Below are 19,614 nucleotides of genomic sequence, written 5' to 3'. Positions count from 1 at the left end.
ATAAACATCTCTCTGTTGGATGCAATCAAACAAGTGTCCAGGTATGCCAAATTTCTGAAGAATTTATGCGTCAACCAAAAGAAATTGAGAGGTAATAAAAGAATTGTGGGGGGGGGGGGGGGAATGTTTCAACCGTGTTACAAAAAAAACTTTCACCCAAGTGTGGAGACTCAGGTATGTTTTCTATCCCTTGTCGTATTGGAAAAACTAAGATTAGAAAGGTTATGCTAGATCTAGGAGCTTGCATGAATGTGATACTGAAAAGTATTTATGCCTCTTTAAATCCAGGACCCTTGAAAGAAACAGGCATTATATTTCAGCTAGCCGATGGGACTAATGCATACCCTGATGGGTTAGTTGAAGATGTTTTGATCCAAATTAATGAATTAGTATTTCCAACTGAATTTTATGTGCTTGATATGAATGATGAGTGTTCACTAAATCCATCACCTAATATATTAGGAAGACTTTTTTTGAGTACAACCGAAACAAAAATAGATGTTAAATAGGGTACACTCACAATGAAATTTGATGGGGAGGTGGTCCATTTCAATATATTTGAAGTTATAAACTACCCATTAGACTCTCATACTATTTTTGCAATGAATGTGATTGACTCTATGGTACAGAAAATTTTTGAGATTGATTGTAGGGATGAACTAGAAGTTGTCCTCACCAAACATCTTGAATTGGGGACAACCTGTGATGTAAAATTGAATGAGTAGTTAATATGCATAGTTGGAGCACTACAGTTAATGGCACCTATTACAATAAGGTATGAATTTGCACCACTCTTTATACCTGATTCTCATCCAAAGTTGTTGTTGCCTTTGGTGGTGCAGGTATTTGAAGTGGAATTAAAACCCGTACCGGGTCATTTTAAGTACGTATTCTTGGTCGATAAAATACTCTCCCAGTCATTATTTCTGCTAAATTGGACCCTAGTCAAGAGAACTAGTTGATTTGAATCCTTAGAGACCACAAAGAGGCGATGAGATGGACAATAACTGACATTAAAGGCATAAGTCCCTCTTTGTGCATGCATAGAATAAGGTTTGAAGATGGTGCAAAATCTATGAGACAAGCACAGAGAAGACTAAATTCCCTAATGATAGAAATGGTAAAAAAGAAAATACTCAAGTTGCTAGATCTGAGGATAATTTATGCCATCTATGATAACTCATGGGTGAGTCTAGTGCAAATAGTTCCAAATAAAGTAGGAGTCACAGTTGAAACTAATCACAATGGGGAGCTTGTTCCTGTTCACAAACCAATGAGATGACGCCAGTGCATCGATTATCGGAAACTAAATGCAATCACTAAATAGGACCATTATCCTCTTCTTTTCATTGATCAAATGGTTGACAGATTAGCTTGTTGTGCTTACTACTATTTTTTGGATAATTTTTTAGAGTATTTTCATATTACAATAATGCCAGAGGACCGGGTGAAAATCACTTTCACATGTCCATTCGGTACTTTCGCATAAAGAAGAATGTCCTTTGGGTTGTATAATGCTCCTGCGACTATTCAAAGGTGTATGATAAGTATTTTCTCTGAATATATTGAGAAAATAATAGAAGTTTTTATGGATAACTTTAATGTCTATGGTGATAGTTTTGATGAATGTCTTAAGAATTTGATTTGAATTCTTCAAAAATGCATCAAAACTAATCTCGTGCTAAATTGAAAAAATATTATTTTATGGTTGAGTATGGGATGGTTCTACACCAAGTAATATCATCTAAGGGTATTGAAATCGATAAGGTAAAAATAGATCTCAAATCTTCCTTACCATACCCTACTAGTATGCGAGAAGTGTGCTCCTTTTTGGGACATGCAGGTTTTTATCGTAGATTCATCAAGGATTTCTCAAGAATTGGAGCGCCATTATTTAGACTCTTGCAAAAAGACATAACATTCAATTTTGATGAGAAATGCAAGAAGGCGTTCAATTGCTTGAAGGAGTTGTTGACTTTCCCATCTATCATACAACCTTCGGACTGGAATTACTCATTCGAGATCATGTGTGATGCAAGTGACAGTGCAGTAGAAGCAGTACTGGGTCAAAGGACCGGAAAGACTGTACATGCGATCTATATGTCTAAGGTTTTGAATAGTGTTCAACTAAATTATATGATCACAAAAAATGAGCTTTAGTAGTTATTTTTGCTTTAGAAAAATTCTTTTCTTATTTGTTAGAAGTTAAGGTGATTGTGTATTCTGACCATGCAATGCTACAATACCTGATAACCAAAAAGGATGCTAAATAAAGGTTGATCAGGTAGATTTTGCTTGTACAGGAGTTCAATTTGCCTATTGCTAAGGACGATTTTATATTAAGAAAACTTTTCCTGATGAGCAACTATTTTCTGCTAATTCTTCTCTTCCTTGGTATGTTGATATTGTTAACTATTTGGTCACTGATCAATTGCCTACAGATTGGTTAAAGACAAAACGAGATAAGTTTAAAAGTGATGCCAAATATTACTTATGGGACAACCCTTACTTATGGAGGCAACGTGCAGACCAAATAGTGCAAAAATGTGTAAGTGAGAGTGAATTTAATTCAATTCTAACATTTTGTCACTTTTATACATGCAGAGGCCATTTTGGGGCGCAAAGAACAGCTTGTAAAATATTGAAAAGTGATTTTTATTGGTCCACCATTTTAAAAAATGCACACTCATTTTGTAGGTCATGTGACCGAAGCCAAAGGGTAGGAAATATTTTTCGTAGAAATCAAATGCCACAAACCCCTATAATTTTTTTGTAAAATTTTTTATGTTTGGGGCATTGATTTCATGGGTTCATTCCCTCCATCTTTTGGTCTCCTTTATATCTTGTTGGTCTCCTCTATATCTTGTTGGTCGTAGATTATGTGTCGAAATAGGTGGAGCAAAAGCCACTCGAACTAATGATTCTAAAGTGGTTGCAAATTTCATTCGATCACGTATTTTTGTTCGTTTTGGGGTAGCACGAGTTATGGCCAGTGATGGAGGAAAACACTTCTGTAATAAACTAATGGTGGCTCTATTTTGAAAATATGGAATGATCTACATCATATCACCCTCAAACAAATAGCCAAATGGAGATTTTAAATAGAGAAATTAAATCAATTTTGGAGAAAGTGGTTCGTCCTAATAGGAAATATTGGAGTTCACGACTAGAGAATGCATTATGAGTTTATAGGACCGCCTACAAGACTCCTATAGGAATGTCTCCTTATAGGTTGATATTTGGGAACTCATGTCATCTTCTAGTTAAACTTGAGCACAAAGCATATTGGATGGTCAAGAAGTGTAATATGGATCTTGATGAAACCGAAGTGCACAGAAAATTTCAGTTGCAAGAATTGGAGAAATTGAGAAATGAGACCTACGAGAATTCAACAATTTATAAGGAGAAGACTAGAATTTTTCATGACCAACAAGTGGCAAGAAAATCATTTATAATTGGGCAAAAAGTTCTTCTTTATCAATCCCATTTGAAGCTCTTTCGAGGTAAGTTGCGTTCTCGTTGGATTGATCCATTTGTGGTGACAAATGTTTTTCACTTTGGTGCAATGGAAATCCAGAGCATGAAAACAGATAAACAGTTTATCGTTAATGGCCATCGTTTCAAGCCCTACTACGAAGGTTTTTCAATGGAAAAAGTGGAACTAATAAATCTTGAAGATCCAATTTATGCTCCTTGAGTAGAGTTCAGCCATGTCAAGTCAAAGACACTAAAGAAAGGTGCTTATTAGGAGGCAACCACTTATTAAGCATTTTTGTTTTTTTTTTGTTTTTCCTTTTCTATTTCTTTCTCTTTCCTTCCTTCTTTCTTTCGCTCTTTCTTTCTCTTTTCTTTTTTTTTCCTTCCTTTCTTTTTCTCTTTCTTCCTTCTTTCTTTCTCCCCTCTTCTCTTTCTTTTCCAGTCGCGCGCGTCTGAACACCACCTAGATCGTGCCATCGACGTCGCTGCTGCCACATGCTCATCGCAGATCGTGCCTGTTGCGTCCCGCCGTTCATCACTTCCTTGCTTGCCACTGTGGTGCCTGTCGCTGTCGTCATCACCTTTTGTCGCCGCGTATAATAGCCGCCATCGCTACTCGTTCCTCCTCGTTTCCCTGTTGCTCTGTTTGCCATCGTTTTTGCCGCCCAAACATCTGGTATACTTGTTCCTCTCTTTTTCTATTGGGTTTATACTTCAGAGTTTATTAGCATCTCTCCTTGCTGGATTGTTTTAATTTGTTGGTTTTTGTTTTTGGCATTGGCTATTCTTTAAATTGTCGATTGCTGCTACCTAGTTCTACACTATGGTGAACGTTGATGCCCCTTACTTCCACATTGATGATTATTAATATTAGTATTAGGTCTTGTTCCTAATTTTCTAGTTTTGCTATTAGAAGTATCACTTTGCGATTGCTGGCTATGCTTGGTATTTCGATTGAATAATTATCTTTGTTGGCTAATTCATTCTGAGATTGCACGTTGCATTAAGGTTCCTATTCTGGGTATATAAGTCTCTACGGTCAAGTTTTTCATTTATCTCGCTCTTTCTTGTTTTAAAGATTGCTTGGCTGTCTTCGAGAACTTGTGTTGGTGGACTTTGCTTGCACTTCATTGTTTGTGGCTGTTTTTCTTTTCTTTTATTGTCTAGATGGCTAAGAAAAAGGCTACCTCTAAGTCCAAAAATACGAAGACTAAAACCAATCCTTCGCCCCAACCAACTATTCCCTCGATTGACCCTTCCTACCATCCTTCTTTTTCAAGTAAAAGGGCCCGTTTAGGTCGGGACAAAGGTGTCCATCTTTCCTCACCCTCTCACTTTGGAGGTCATTTGAATTTCATCAAAATCGCTGACACGCAAAGATATTCTACTTGTTGTGAACGGCGGATTATTCTTTGCAAATATCTTGACCTTCTTACCATGGTTGCTTTGGGCATCAGGGATGATTTTGAAAGAATGCTCACATCTATAGGGCAGCGCTCTTATGCTGCAATTCAATGTCCTACTTTTGTGGAGTTAGTTAGAGAGTTTTACGCCACTTTCGAGTTTAATCTACCCACGGGATAGTCTATCACCACTCCAAATGTGATTCGATTTAGACTTATGGGCCAGTAGTTTAACTTTTTAATTACCTAGTTTAATTTGGCTTTTGGGTTCATCGATAGCGAGTATGTCAATTCTAGGGAGTATGATGAGAGTGCATGTGACTATGTAGAACTCTTTCACACTGAAATATGGAAGGATGTGTTTGTTGATGGTGATCGTTTTGACCTTAGCCAGTTCAAAATTTCTTATCTCATAGACCTGAGTTCCCATTATGTTCAGCGTTTCTTGGCTTATAATTATTCGAGTAGGGAGGATAGATTAGAGATCTTTGTCAAACCTGAGTTTTTCTTCATTTGGTGTATGCAAAACAATATCAAAATTAATTTGGGGTATTGGTTGGCGTCTCAATTTGAAATGGTTTTGGCTAAAAAACAAACCTTTGATCCTTGACTCGTATATCACACATTTGGCAGTTCACTTAGATATTTTTTATCTTTCTGATCATGATTTATATGTAGTTTGTCAAATGGATTCTTTGGATGTGGTTTGCTTAGAAAAAATAGGTATCGTAGAGCAAGTTGATAACATATGGCAGTTTACTCCTTCGGGACCCACTCGTGTACCCGTTCACCGTCCTTTCATGCACACTAGTACCTCATCTATTTCGAGAGTAGCCGATGATGAGCCTGGACCATCTACCTCCACGCCTCCTCCAAAGTCGTCTTAGGATGTTGAGTGGTGGCACCTCCATGCTCAAGTTCACCATCTGGATGAGCGGGTGTCCAATCTTGCAGTTCACATATCCTAGATGTCCTAGAATTTTGTGACTTAGTTCCACCGTGTGGGTTTTACGCTGCCTATCCCATAGCTGTCCGGAGTCCTCCTCCCCTTTCTTCAGGAAAGTTTCGTTGTCCCCTTCCTTTTCTTTTCTATATTTCTTTTATTGGGGACAATGTCAGATTTAGGTGTGGCGGGGGGGAGGGGGAGTTGTAGTATAGCTGGTACTGTTCATTTTTAGTGTTTCCATTCTCTTTTTGTCATTTTAAGCATTTTATGGATATTTGGGATCGACAATGGTTAGTTGACTCTAATTTTTCTATTGTCAAATTTTATTTATAAGAATGTATCAAGTGTGACATGGTTAAGTCTGAGAATGTCTCTTTGGTGAATATTTGAGATTTTATGACTTTTGCAACTCTTGGTTAGCTTTTCTAGGCATTGTGAATATTTTTCTAACATTTTTCATATGAATTGGTTCAATTGTTAATCTTAGTTTTCCATGTTTGAGGAAATGAAGTGGGCTTGTGTGATCTTTAGTGTTATTTTGTTGCTAAATTGTGAATAGTATTTGGCTACACTCCGCTGGTTATCGCTACCTAGTAACCAGTGGTTTTCACTTAAAGTGTCGACTTTTGCATCAAAAAACTAGCGATAACTATGAGTGTGTGGTCTTTAAGTGATGAAAAGTTAAGTAACTGGATTCCTTCATTTGGTAGATGTCGGAATTTGCGTCAAAAGACCTGAATGGTTAAGGACTAGACCTTGTTTCTCCAAAAAAAAGGAAAAAAGGAAAAAAAGAGAAAAAAAAGTTGTGAAAAAGTGTAAAGTGTGCAAATATATGAATGATTGTGTTAGCCTGCTGATTCATGAGTTTTAATGTTAAGATTTTGGTTAATAGTTGAATCGTTCGCTGATAAATACTGATCGAATATTCTACCTTCTAAGATTAGTTAGTCAGGAATTAGAGGAGTCCTTAGTTTTGGAAGCTAACCGGAGCGATATTTCTTAAAATTTAGCCGTTGATGCTTGATGTGGACTTTAAAGGTATTTCGGCATTAGATAATTGGAGTGATAACCATTGCTTGGGTTCAATTGCTAAATTCTTGTTCTGATACTTGAGGACAAGTATGGTTTAGGTGTGGGGGAAATTGATAGGGTGCATAATTGTTATTCAATTTATGATTATTTTTCCTTTTATTCTAGTCAAATATTGTTTTAATTGTCGGATTCTACTTATATTTGGTTAATGGTGCTAATTGTAAGAAAATATGCAAAACTTGATCAAAAGGAGAAATTTTCCAGCATGTTAAGAATTGATTTGATGGTGACACGTTTGGGGTCTGTTCTAAGTCCAAGTCGAACGAAGGACAGCCGTTAGCAGAAGATTTGGAAGACTCTAATTATTGTTATTAGTTTTAGTATTGGCTTAGGAAATTTGGAATATTATCTTTTGTAGTTTCTTTTTCTATTTAGGAAACAAGTTTTAGTGTTACTAGTTGATATAAAATAGGAAACAAAGAGGCAAATAGGAGAAAATAGGACGGCCCGTTTGACTAGTACTTGGGCAAAAACAATTTGGAAGAATCGGGGACTCTTGGCGTTGAAAAAAGAAAGACAACAGCTTCTTAGTTCTTTTCGTTCTTTTTGCTTTCTTCATTGTTAGGCATTAATGCAAATCTCTTCGATGAATTTGTGCGGTTCCTCCTTAGTGATGTGCGGCTAATTTACTTTTCTAGTCGAGAAATAACAAGGATTTGATTCAATTACATCTGTGAGATCTAATTATTTTTATTAATTTCTTTTATTCGTTAGTATTCGTATGTTTTTTTGTTTAACTTCTCATGGTTGTTAGTTGTTTGACTATCAAAGACACCTGATAGTTAATTCAACAATTAGGATAGTTAGATCCGTAATTGTTTAATTATCTTAAATTAGTGGCGATTAATGTGATTGGTTTCATGTTAGAGAGATGTATGATCTAATTTAAATAAACCCTGATAGCATGTTTATTAATTAGAACAGGACTTTTCTAATTTCTAATGCATTCAAGAAATTAAATTCTACAGGTTTACCTAGGGTTATTTCTTAGATAGGGAAGTAGTTAGCGAGCGTACCTTAACTATCATGACGGTAAGGAAAAGTTAGTTGTCATCGCTTATTTGGCAACTATAACCTGTTTATTAATGAATAAATGAAACAATTCTTGTATCGATAAACAGTTGTATGAACCACTTTCGAAGTTATTTCCTTGGCTAAAGTTTGTTTATCCATGATTTGAATTTACTTTATTTAGTTTAATTATTTTTAATTCGCTTAGTTATTTATTTTTAATTTCGATCTTCCAAACTCCCCCAATTAATTTTCACTTGAGAAGAAACAAATTTTCCCCCTAATCCCTGTGGAGACGACCTTACTTACCATTATATTCAAATAAATATTCTTGTGAGTAGGATTTTATTATTGTACAGACTTGCCACCTGTCATACATCTAAATACTTGATGACTTTGGCAAGGAAATAGTGTCATGGCAAAATAAATTAGAAAATTATATCGCCCTTTTCAATATGGAGGTAGAGTATATCACAACCATTGAAACATGCAAAGAGATTCTTTGGTTGAAGAAATTCCTTTAAAAGTTGGGTATGAAGCAAGGGAAGTAAAGTCTTTATTGTAATAGTTCGAGTACCATTCATTTATATAAGAATTCTACATTTCGCTCTCCATCCAAGTAGATTGATATGAGATATCATTGGATTCAAGAAATATTGGATTCCAAGTTGTTAATACTTGAAAAATTTCACATTAATAATAATGATTTTGATATGTTAATCAAGGCATTGATTAGGAAGAAACTCTTGTTTTGTAAAGAGGTAGCAGATTTGGTTGTGCCTCCAAATGAATTGGAGAGGGAGATTGTTGGGCTTCATTGAATCCACCTCATTTGTGAGCATCAAAGAACAAAGCCCATAGCTCAATTCGTATGCTGAGTCTTTTAGTTTGACTAAATAATTAAAAATCCAAGTATTTTGACTTGATGAGAAGAAAAGATCAGCCGCAAGTTGCATCAGCTAGATGAAGAATCGAAGGGAGCGAAAGAGAGAGTTGGGGAGAAAAAGGGCCAGAGAGAAAATGAAGTTTTGAAACTTCCAAGACCATGATGATTTGAAATTCGATTGAAATGAAATTTTAGTCATGTGATCTTTTTGTCAAGCTTTACCTATCTACCTCTTTCGATTTTGGATTTTCTCTTTGATTGATAATATTTTTTCAAATCCACTTCTTAAAAAATTGAAAATGAACTTGTAGAAATTCTATTTGGTTGATGTTGATGATGTTGCTGTCATCCCGATGTTTCGGATAGACCTATGCATTCGTATTATTGTGACTGTGAATTTTTTTTATTGGATTAGATCACGTGGTTTTTTTCCAAATTGGATTTTCATATTAAAAATCTTGGTGTTTCACGCCTTTTACTTTTCTGCATTTTTATTATTGCTGTTGATTCATTACTTGATGATTTAGGTTCTGTTTGATAAAACTGAATCTGAATTTTGAAATCTGAATACTAAAACAGTTAATTTGCTGAATTTTAAGCACTGAAAAAATATATATGAATGTCTGAATCTTAATATTGAATCTATTTATTTTTTTTATTGGATTAGATCACGTGGTTTTTTTCCAAATTGGATTTTCCTATTAAAAATCTTGGTGTTTCACGCCTTTTACTTTTCTGCATTTTTATTATTGCTGTTGATTCATTACTTGATGATTTAGGTTCTGTTTGATAAAACTGAATCTGAATTTTGAAATCTGAATACTAAAACAGTTAATTTGCTGAATTTTAAGCACTGAAAAAAATATATGAATGTCTGAATCTTAATATTGAATCTATTTATACTGTTTGATAAACACCTATAACTGAATACTTAATAAGCTAAATTGTACAATTTTGCCCTTCTATCTTTTCATCCAAGAAAGAAATATAACCTATGATTTAATTACTTTAAAATTGTTAGGCATGAAAATGACAATAATTATTTTTAAATCAAATTAATTAAAAGAGTAGAAATTATGAAAGAGTAGAAAAATGGAAAATGATAAAATTATGATAGAGTAAAAAGATATGAGGAGAATAGAGAAGTTATGAAAGTCATTAAATAGAGGGAGAAGAGACATATAAAGCCATTAGACAGAGAACATCAGGTTGTTTAATTAGATAAGGATTTTGAGTATAATTAATAAACAATAGTAGATTTCGCAACGGATCTTTTGTCCCACATCCTATGCCACTCTCTGTTCCACTTTTTATTATATTGCTATTTCTCCTACATAAACATCATGTTTTAGTTCTTTTTTGTTTCCTTAAGATTCAATAACTATTAATTGAGTTATACACAAAATTTAACAAACTCAAAAATTCAAAATGCATAAAAAATGAGATTTTTTATGAATTTTCTACTGTATTTTTTAATTTTCTATTATATATTACTTTTTTTAAGCTGCTGTATTTATTTTTTATTCAATTAATAGTTATTGAATCTTAAGGAAACAAAAAAAAATAAAACATGATTTTTATTTAGGAGAAATAGCAATATAATAAAAAGTGGGACAGAGAGTGGCACAGAGTGTGGAACAGAAGATCCGTTGCGGGTAGATTTGATAGATAAGATAAGGTGGTTGAAGTAAATTGAGTTTAGCAATTTTTGTCTTAGTTTTTACTATGACCAAAGTACCCATTGTCTAATAATTAGAATTATTTCATTTTAGTTATGGTAGTAATGAAATCAGTGAAATGTTACCAATTGACTCAATAATGTTAGTAATTGGAATAAAAACTGAAATGTTACCGAATGTTTCAATAATATTAGTAATTAAGATGGGAATTTCTCTCTTAGTAATTAGAATAAAACTGAAATGTTACTAATCGTTTCAATAATGTTATTAATTAGGATAAAAATTAATCTCTTAGTAATTAGAATAAAAGCTGATATGTTACCAATTGTTTCAACAATCTTAGAAATCGAATTCTGATTGCACAATGTTAGCTTGATTGTATAGTTGTATAAGTTGTATATACAATATTTGCTTACAATCTAAAAAATGGTGCAAAAAAAATTGAAAATAGAGCATCTCACACATATTAAAGAACTTCCTCCAAAAGCTAAATAATTCGACTCATATAACTTGAAAAATAATAACGTCTACCATATAGATTTTATGTGAGACAAAATTATAGAAAACTCAAGTATAAAGGAAAAAACAAATACTGTTCATTTGCATTTTTTGTCTTAGTTTTTAGCATGACTGACTAATAATTAGAATTAATTCATTTTCAGTTATGGTGTTAATTAAATGAATGAAACAATGCCAAATAGCTCAATAATGTTAGTAGTTAGAATTAAAAACCGAAATGTTACCGATTGTTTCAATAATGCTAGTAATTAAAATGAAAATTACTCTCTTATTAATTAGAATAAAAACTGAAATGTGACCAATTATTTCAATAATGTTAGTAATTGGGTTTTGATTGCACAATGTTACGCCTAATTGTAGAGTTGTATAAGTTGTATATACAATATAAGTATACAATCCAAAAAATGATGCAAAGAAATTAAAAATAGTGCATCTCACTTCATATTGAAGAACTTAATCAAAAAACTAACTAATTGGTTATGGTGTTAATGAAATAAATGAAATATTACCATTTGACTCAAATTAATATTATTAGAACAATAATTGATATGTTACTAATTGTTCCAATAATGTTAGTAATTAAGATGAAAATTACTCTCTTAGTAATTAGAATAAAAGGTGAAATGTGACCAATTGTTTCAATAATGTTAGTAATTGGGCTTTGATTGCACGATGTTATGCCTAATTGTAGAGTTGTATAAGTTGTATACACAATATATGCGTACAATACAAAAAATGGTGCAAACAATTTAAAAATAGCGTATTTCACTTCATATTAAAAGAACCTCATCAAAAAGCTAACTAATTTTACTCATATGACATGACAAATAATAATGTCTACCATACTAAGAATTAGATTTCATGTGAAATGAAAATTGTAGAAAACTCGAGTATGAAGAAAAAACAAATACTATTCATGTGCTTTGTTCTTAAATAATCAATAAATTGTAATTTTACAATTAAATTTTGTTTGTCTTAACCAAAAAGAAACAAGAAAAACAAAAAAAAAATTAATCCTATCGATATTGTAAGTACCATTTACAAGTATTTAATAATTTACTCAAATCTTAGTTTTCTAAGTTGTTAAACTTAGATAATTTTACTAAAAAGTCCATCGCAGATTTTATTTTCAATCGAGAAAAGACACATATGGACCTCGGGTTGATAAATGACAAAGATCTAAGAAATCAATTCATTTAGTACTCTAATGGGCCTTTAAATATTGACTTTACTAACACTTACATGATTAGATTTGCTTCTTCTACACTTGACGTGTGCATATATATTTCCTTTTTTAACAGCATTATTTTGTACTATCTAGAAAAGTGTAATCTTATAATTTATGGTAATCACAACACTTTTGGTCAAATATGATAGTGTTGACAATTGTTATCAAAGTTCAATTTAAAATTAATAAAAAATGCTCAAAAAAAGCTTTAGGTCAAAGGGTTTAAATTTGAATAATCTTTATAGCCATAGTGGGTTAAAAAAACTGAAAAACATACAAAAATTTGTATCATGAGGTAGATAATCAAAATTTCACAACAAATTTTAGAATGTAGAAGATGCTATATTTTGCACGTGAAATATAATTACTAGTGACCATAAAAGTACCATAGTGATCGTCTGACCTGTTTAAAATAATATATCCCTTTTTGGCAGGTAAGTATGATAATAATTTGAAAAGACAAACACCTTAGAATTTTTATCGAACAATTTTATGAATTAGAACAATAACCATTTTAGTGGCACTAATTATAATAATCCATTGAATTATTCAATTCAGACAAAACCATTTAAGTCAATAGACATAAAATCCAAGTAAGGCATTTATAAACTGAATCTTTTATGTGCAAAATAAATGCCAAACCTTTGTCCAGTTTGCTTAAAAGAACTCATTTGTGCCATTAAAGTCATGGACAAATTGAAACATGCAACATATTATTCATGAATACATGAACAAAGAAGGCAGTCCCAATTTTTGCGCCAAAGATTCATATATCAACTAAGGGTTTCAACTTTAAAGGATCCAACTTAAAAACCTGTCGCGCCCCATTTTTCGCAATGGAAAAATAAAGGTATTTACAAAACATGTGTTTACAAGAGATGTGATTTTATTTAAAAATAGGTAAAAAAGAACCTAAAATGAGACTTTAAAGAATGCGACAATTTGGGTCCAACTATTTAGTCTAAAAAGGGTTTTCAAGAAAAAAAGGGAGTTGCCACTTGGTATTGAGTTTGGGTGTACCAAGTCACCCCAAAAAAGATTTTTGACAAAAATAAAATAAAATAAAATCCCTTTTGACAACTCCAGGTCTTTAAAAAAGAAGAGAAAATGGATTCGGGAGTCACGGTTGAAAAAAGGAAAGGCAAAGGTTCGATTAACTCAAACCTAAGACACCCTTTCAACCTAGTCTAAACTAGTTGCGAGGTTTAGTCAAAATTTTCCTAATCTAATCCTTAATTTATCATATTTGGATGTTTCCTACATAGATGCAAATCTAAATTTATAAAATATCAAAAGAGTCAAAATATGCATTCAAGGGTTTAATCGAACCAATCGCATTAATTGCGAAAGCCACAATGATTCCTTGAAAGTGTCACGAGTATGCGGATGATGAAATTAAAAGAAAAGAAAAGAAATTAAATTATATACATATATAAGTGATCAAAGAAAAAGGGAATGCAACATAAAAGGTACGGGAGGCAAAAACTCGTGACATAATTTTCTTATACATGGATTAATAGGGTATTTAAACTAAAAAGTTATAATCACCCATTTCCCATGTTTGAAAAATAATTATCCTAACATGAACAAGCAAATGAACTAGTTTAAATGAGATGCAATTCTAAATGACATGATTAGTACCTATAGAGGGTAAGGGATAATATAATAGGGGATATCATGCAAATAAGAAAAGATCCTAAAAATGAAAATATGCATGAAAATGTAATGAATGTTACACAAAGATGAATCTAACGCAAGACGGCCTAAAGGGTCTAGCATTGGACTAGCCCATTTCTAAAAATCTTTACTAGCGTTGGACTAGCAAGTAAGCGGAGGGAGAAGCCACAACTAGCATTGGACTAATGTGGTGACGTCATGCATTAACAATTCATAGTGAAACAAATAAAGCATAAATGAAAACAAATAAACACATAAGAGCACGTAGCACATAACACGTAAACATAATATCTAGATGCCACATAAGCCACATAAGCACATAACCTATCTATTACATCGGGGAGCGCCTAACTACAATCTAAGAGGGGAAATAAAATAAAACAAATCTAATTATCCTATCTATTACATTTTTTTGAGGTATTTAAGTGCCTCTCAAATAATTATAAAATTAACTAAACAAACATAAGAAAATTTAAATGAACATTCAAATCAAATAAACAAAGCATATAGAAATATATAAACACATAGGAACACGTAGGAGTACAGAAGAACACGTAATTGATATTGAAATAATAATAATGGGGTACCTCTCTTTTGAAGTGGTGACTAAACGGAGTCAAATTGCCCTATTTATACTCAAAATGAACAAAAGAATCATGGCATCAATTTAATTGAAAAAGTAATAATAATAATGAAAATTCACCTTAATATGTCAAACGTAAATAAATTTAAGAATATCTAAAAATTACAAGTTGAACATACTCAAAAGTAACATAATTAGCTATTAAAAAAAAGAAACAATCATAACAAAGTGAGTCAAAATTCATCAGGGACTGAATTGCAAAAATCGAAAAACTTTTAGGGACAAAAATTATATTTTTGTAAAGTTTAGAGGTCAAAATTAAATAAGACAAAATTCAAGGACCAAAGTGAAATTAATTAAGGACCTTAGTGAAACAAATTTAAAATGTTCTGGGCCGAAGTGAAACTACTCCAAAGATCAGGGGCCAAAGTGCAAATCGTAATCAGATCTTCTTAAGAAAACAGGCCACTGGGCCGTTATTTATTTCTTTGGGCAAAAAACTACCTAAGCCCAGCCGAAAGTCCAAGCCAAAACACACAGGCCAGCCCGTCTTCTATCACTCAAACCCAACCAAAAATAAAGCATGGGTCTAACCTTCTAGCCCAACCGAAACCCCCAAAAAAAAAACAAAGGTCCATTCCCCAAACCCAACCAAAATAACCACAAGCCCACCTAAAAAATAAAACACTAGCCCAAGCCCCCCTTTTTTTTTCTTTTCTTTTCTTTCTTTTTCCTTCCCTTCCCCATCCGTTTCTTTCTTCTTCGGCCAGCTGAAGAAGCTTCAGCTGGCGGCCATGGCGGCCGCCGGCGCGCCACCGCCGGTCGCCGATACCTTCTCCGGTCTCCAAAATTTCTCAAAATGCACCTCCCCACTCCATTTTTCGCGTAGGTTCCATTTCCGGAGTTAGTTTTTACAAAAGATAATCCAAAAGTGGCCAAAATATCAAAATACAGTCCAGTTTTCATTTTTTAAAACACCCAAGTCTTCACCAAAAAAATATAAAATTTATACTACAACACTCCTTGTGATTTTTACAACCTAACTATCAACTAAAATCAATGAAAGTAACAACAGATATGACAAAATTAAACCAAAACAGTCCAAAAAATAACAAAAATCCTTCAAAACTTTTAACACTCCAAACTCCAAAATTTTTTTGAATAACCACACCTTTTCAGACCTACACTAGCAAACGGTCACCTATTCGACAAGAAAAACATGTACAATGCTAAGCTTTTTAATTCGTTTGTCATTTTGGCATTTTTTCAAACAGTTAATGTGCATGCATGGGAAACATTTCCTTTTCCTTCAGCTAGTTCATGCCATTTCCCAAATTTCAGCAATGCAACAACAACAATAAAAACTAGCAAACAAGAGAAATTAATATACAACCACAACAATAATAAAAAAACAGCAAAAGCAAGAGAAATTAGACATTGAAACATGGATTGTAATATGATAGAAAGAAAACTAGAAAATACCTCAATGTAGGTGGTAGTTCCTTAACCAAAATGTTTGATACAATTTCCACACCTTGAGCGTATCTCCCTGGCTCCTAAAGTTTCTTTCGCCTATCCTTTTCTGTCCGTTGAGAGCTTAAGGAAGGCCAAAATGGGGAGCTTTGTTCTTGTGTGTTTTCTGGTGGGAGTCAAAGAAAGGGCCGAGAGATGTATATTGAGAGGGAGAAAAAGTGGAGTGTTTTGTGTGTGGTCTCTTGAGAGAGAGCCGAGAGCCGAGAGTTGTCTGGGAGCTAGAGTGCTTTTTTTTTTCTTCTTGTCTGTCCGTCTGCCAGCCGAGAGAATCCATGTTGGGAGAGAAAAAGAGGAGCTTGTGTGTGTGTTTGGTCAAAATGATTATTTTTACCGGATGACAAGAAAGTTGAGTGTAGGAATGGGTTAAGTGTATTTTGTGGGGAAAATGATGAAAATGCGTAAGTTTAGTAATAATTTGATTTTGATTTGATTTTTGATTTTTGATTTTTTTTGATTTTTGATTTTTGATTTTCCTTTTTTTTCCTTTTTTTTTTTTAAGATAAACCTACACAAATGAGACAAAATATACTTAAAAAATGCAGGAAAATAAATGACTTATCAAATAGAAAAATTCAAGAAAACATAAAATTTGACAAAAATTTGACAGAAATTTGGTGTCTACAAAACCAACGTAGAACTTCAAAAAATAAACACCTCAGGGTTTTTATTAAATGATTCTATAATATAATAAAATTCACTTTGTTGATAATGTTTATTATAATTTAAAGAATTATTTATCTGGTACAAGACAACTTCCACAAGCTCTTTTTTATGTTCTCCTTAAGAGACTAAGAGAGCAAAATAGAATTACACTATAAATTTGATCACGACCTTCTAAGTCATCGCAACTGAGTACGTGTCAAATTTCAGCACATAAAGAGGCCCGAAACCTTAAAATTATCCCTCGATACATTGAATCAACAATCATGGATTCAATAAGACCATTGATACAATGCTAATGCAATACAATTCATGCCCTATATTTGTATTGTTGTTTTCTAGAGAAAAATTTAATATTTTTTGTGAATACTTCTTTTACAAATTTATCAATAATATTTTTTATTTTATATATATCGCATTTTAAAAAGTACTGCGGTAATTTTTTCCTACAAACTCTTGAACAATTACAATCCAAACAACCTCCTTTGTTCCAATAATTTCTAGTATGCCATGCATGAATAAACATGCTGTTGGAAAATTGGCTATATTCATTGTAGAGTGAATGAGAAAATTGTTCTCATAATGGCACTCTTGAAAGAATCAAAGGATAATTATCTATTCATGTACATAGGATTCATGTATATTATTCATGATAGGATACATGTACTTGATACATGATTTTATCGTTATCTTATTGAGATACGTGTATGTACATGAATATGGTACTTTGATAAACGTAAAGATAATTATCTGGAATTTAACTCTTGTTGCCAATTTCGAACAGTCACCCTAGGCTAGCATCTATAAATATCTCCTTTTGTTTCAAAAGCAAGCGCGCTCTCTCTCTCTCTTTTTCCTTCTTGCATCTTCATATTTTATAGTGTTCCATATTGCTCTAGTTCGAGTTCGCTGTGGTGAATAAAGTTTGGTGCTGACATATTCACCTTTAATCCGTTGTATCCTGGGAGACAGACGCCTACTCAACCTCGAGCACTCTACCTGGAGGGGGCGAATCTGTTTTAAGGAAATTGTGCTCACAAGCCTCGGATTGTTACTATTGTTATTTTTCTATCTTTACTTTCTTTCTAGGTTGTATTTATTCTTCTCTTTTGTATCAGCCTACTTTATTATTTCACTAACAATCTTAAAACAGATCCGTTCTCAATGGCTGACAATACAGGAAGAGAAACCAACACATCTACTGTTGATGCCTCTGCCTCTGGCACAATTGTGAAACAACCTGAAGGGAAGATTACTCCTATGGTTTCTACCAACCATAGTGAGAAACCTGAGAAGTTCCATGGCCTGAACTTCAAGACATGGCAACAAAAGATGTTGTTCTATTTGACAACATTGAATCTCTCGAGATTCTTAAGTGAGGATGCTCCAAAGCTGCCTGAAGGCTTAACTGATGCACAAGCTGTCAGTGCTATTGATGCTTGGAAGCACTCCGATTTCCTTTGTCGAAATTATGTCATGAACTGCTTGCATGACTCGCTGTATAACGTGTATCAAATACACAAGACGGCGAAGGCACTGTGGGAATCCTTAGATCGGAAATATAAAACCGAAGATGCCGGAGCAAAGAAATTTGTCGTTGGAAAATTTCTAGACTATAAAATGGTGGATTCCAAAACTGTTATCAGTCAAGTGCAAGAAATTCAGATTATCTTGCATGAGATTCTTGCTGAAGGCATGCTTTTGAGTGAAACCTTTCAAGTGGCTGCTGTTATTGAGAAGCTACCTCCTGGGTGGAAGGATTTCAAGAACTATCTCAAGCACAAGCGCAAAGAGATGAGTATGAAGGACCTTATCGTTAGACTTCGAATTGAAGAAGACAACAGGGGTTCTGATTGCAAGGCAACAACTTATGTTGATGCTAAAGCAAATTTTGTGGAGTATAAGCAAGGGCAAAACTCCAAAGGTAAAAAGCCAACTCGAAATCTTGGGGCAAAAGGGAAAATCTCTAAGCAGAAATTCCAAGGGAAGTGCTTCAACTGTGACAAAAAATGTCACAAGTCCACTGAATGTAAGCTTCCAAAGAAGAAGAAGCATGAAGCAAATTTGCTTGATAGAATCGAGGGAGACATGGAAAACATGAACCTGACTGCTATGGTTTCTGAAGTAAATTTGATAGGGTCAAATCCGAAAGAATGGTGGATTGACACTGGAGCTACAAGACATGTTTGCACAAACAAAGACATGTTCACTACCTTCGAAAAGGTTGAAGGTGAAAAAATGTTCATGGGGAACTCTGCCTCATCTGCTATTGAAGGTCAAGGGAAGGTATTACTAAAGATGACTTCTGGCAAAACATTGACTTTGAACGATGTTCTGTATGTGCCAGAAATCCGCAAGAACCTTGTTTCTGGATCATTGCTGAACAAGCATGGCTTTCGCATGGTTTTTGAATCGGATAAAGTTATATTATCCAAATCTGGGATGTATGTAGGGAAAGGATATACAACCGATGGGTTGTTCAAATTGAATGTAATGACTATTGTGAATAATAAGAATAAGTCTTCTGCTTATTTGCTTGAGTCTTCCAATTTATGGCATGGTAGACTAGGTCATGTTAATTATGATACTTTGCGTAGACTAATTAACTTGGATCATATTCCTTCCTTTCACATCAATTCAAACCATAAATGCGAGATTTGCGTAGAAGCAAAATTAACAAGGTCATCTTTTCAATCAATTGAAAGAAACACCGAACCCCTTGAATTGATTCACACAGATGTCTGTGATTTGAAATTTGTTCAAACAAGAGGTGGTAATAAATATTTTATCACTTTCATTGATGATTGCACAAAATACTGTTATGTGTATTTGCTCAAAAGTAAAGATGAAGCCTTGGAAAAATTCATTCTCTACAAGAATGAAGTTGAAAATCAACTTAACCGGAGAATTAAAAGGTTAA

At 33.5% G+C, this 19,614-nt stretch overlaps 1 protein-coding gene and 1 long non-coding RNA gene across 2 annotated transcripts; one reads left to right on the top strand and one right to left on the bottom strand.

Annotated features, from left to right (window-relative positions):
- Positions 1-3,217: 3,217 nt before the first annotated feature.
- LOC113728912 (uncharacterized) lies at positions 3,218-3,697 on the top strand. Its single transcript, XM_027253264.1, has one exon. It carries the CDS (start codon positions 3,218-3,220, stop codon positions 3,695-3,697), a length of 480 nt encoding a protein of 159 aa, XP_027109065.1.
- Positions 3,698-14,167: 10,470 nt separating this feature from the next.
- Positions 14,168-16,404, bottom strand: LOC140036965 (uncharacterized). The gene is made up of 2 exons (XR_011840653.1): positions 15,984-16,404; positions 14,168-14,544 (listed from the first exon to the last, which is right to left on the bottom strand). It is a non-coding gene; the product is annotated as an uncharacterized lncRNA (long non-coding RNA).
- Positions 16,405-19,614: the final 3,210 nt, after the last annotated feature.

This window comes from Coffea arabica, chromosome 2e (genome assembly GCF_036785885.1).
Source record: "Coffea arabica cultivar ET-39 chromosome 2e, Coffea Arabica ET-39 HiFi, whole genome shotgun sequence".
Lineage (NCBI taxonomy): Eukaryota > Viridiplantae > Streptophyta > Magnoliopsida > Gentianales > Rubiaceae > Coffea > Coffea arabica.
Note: the sequence above shows the minus strand (reverse complement) of the source record. Positions and strands in the feature narration are given on the sequence as shown.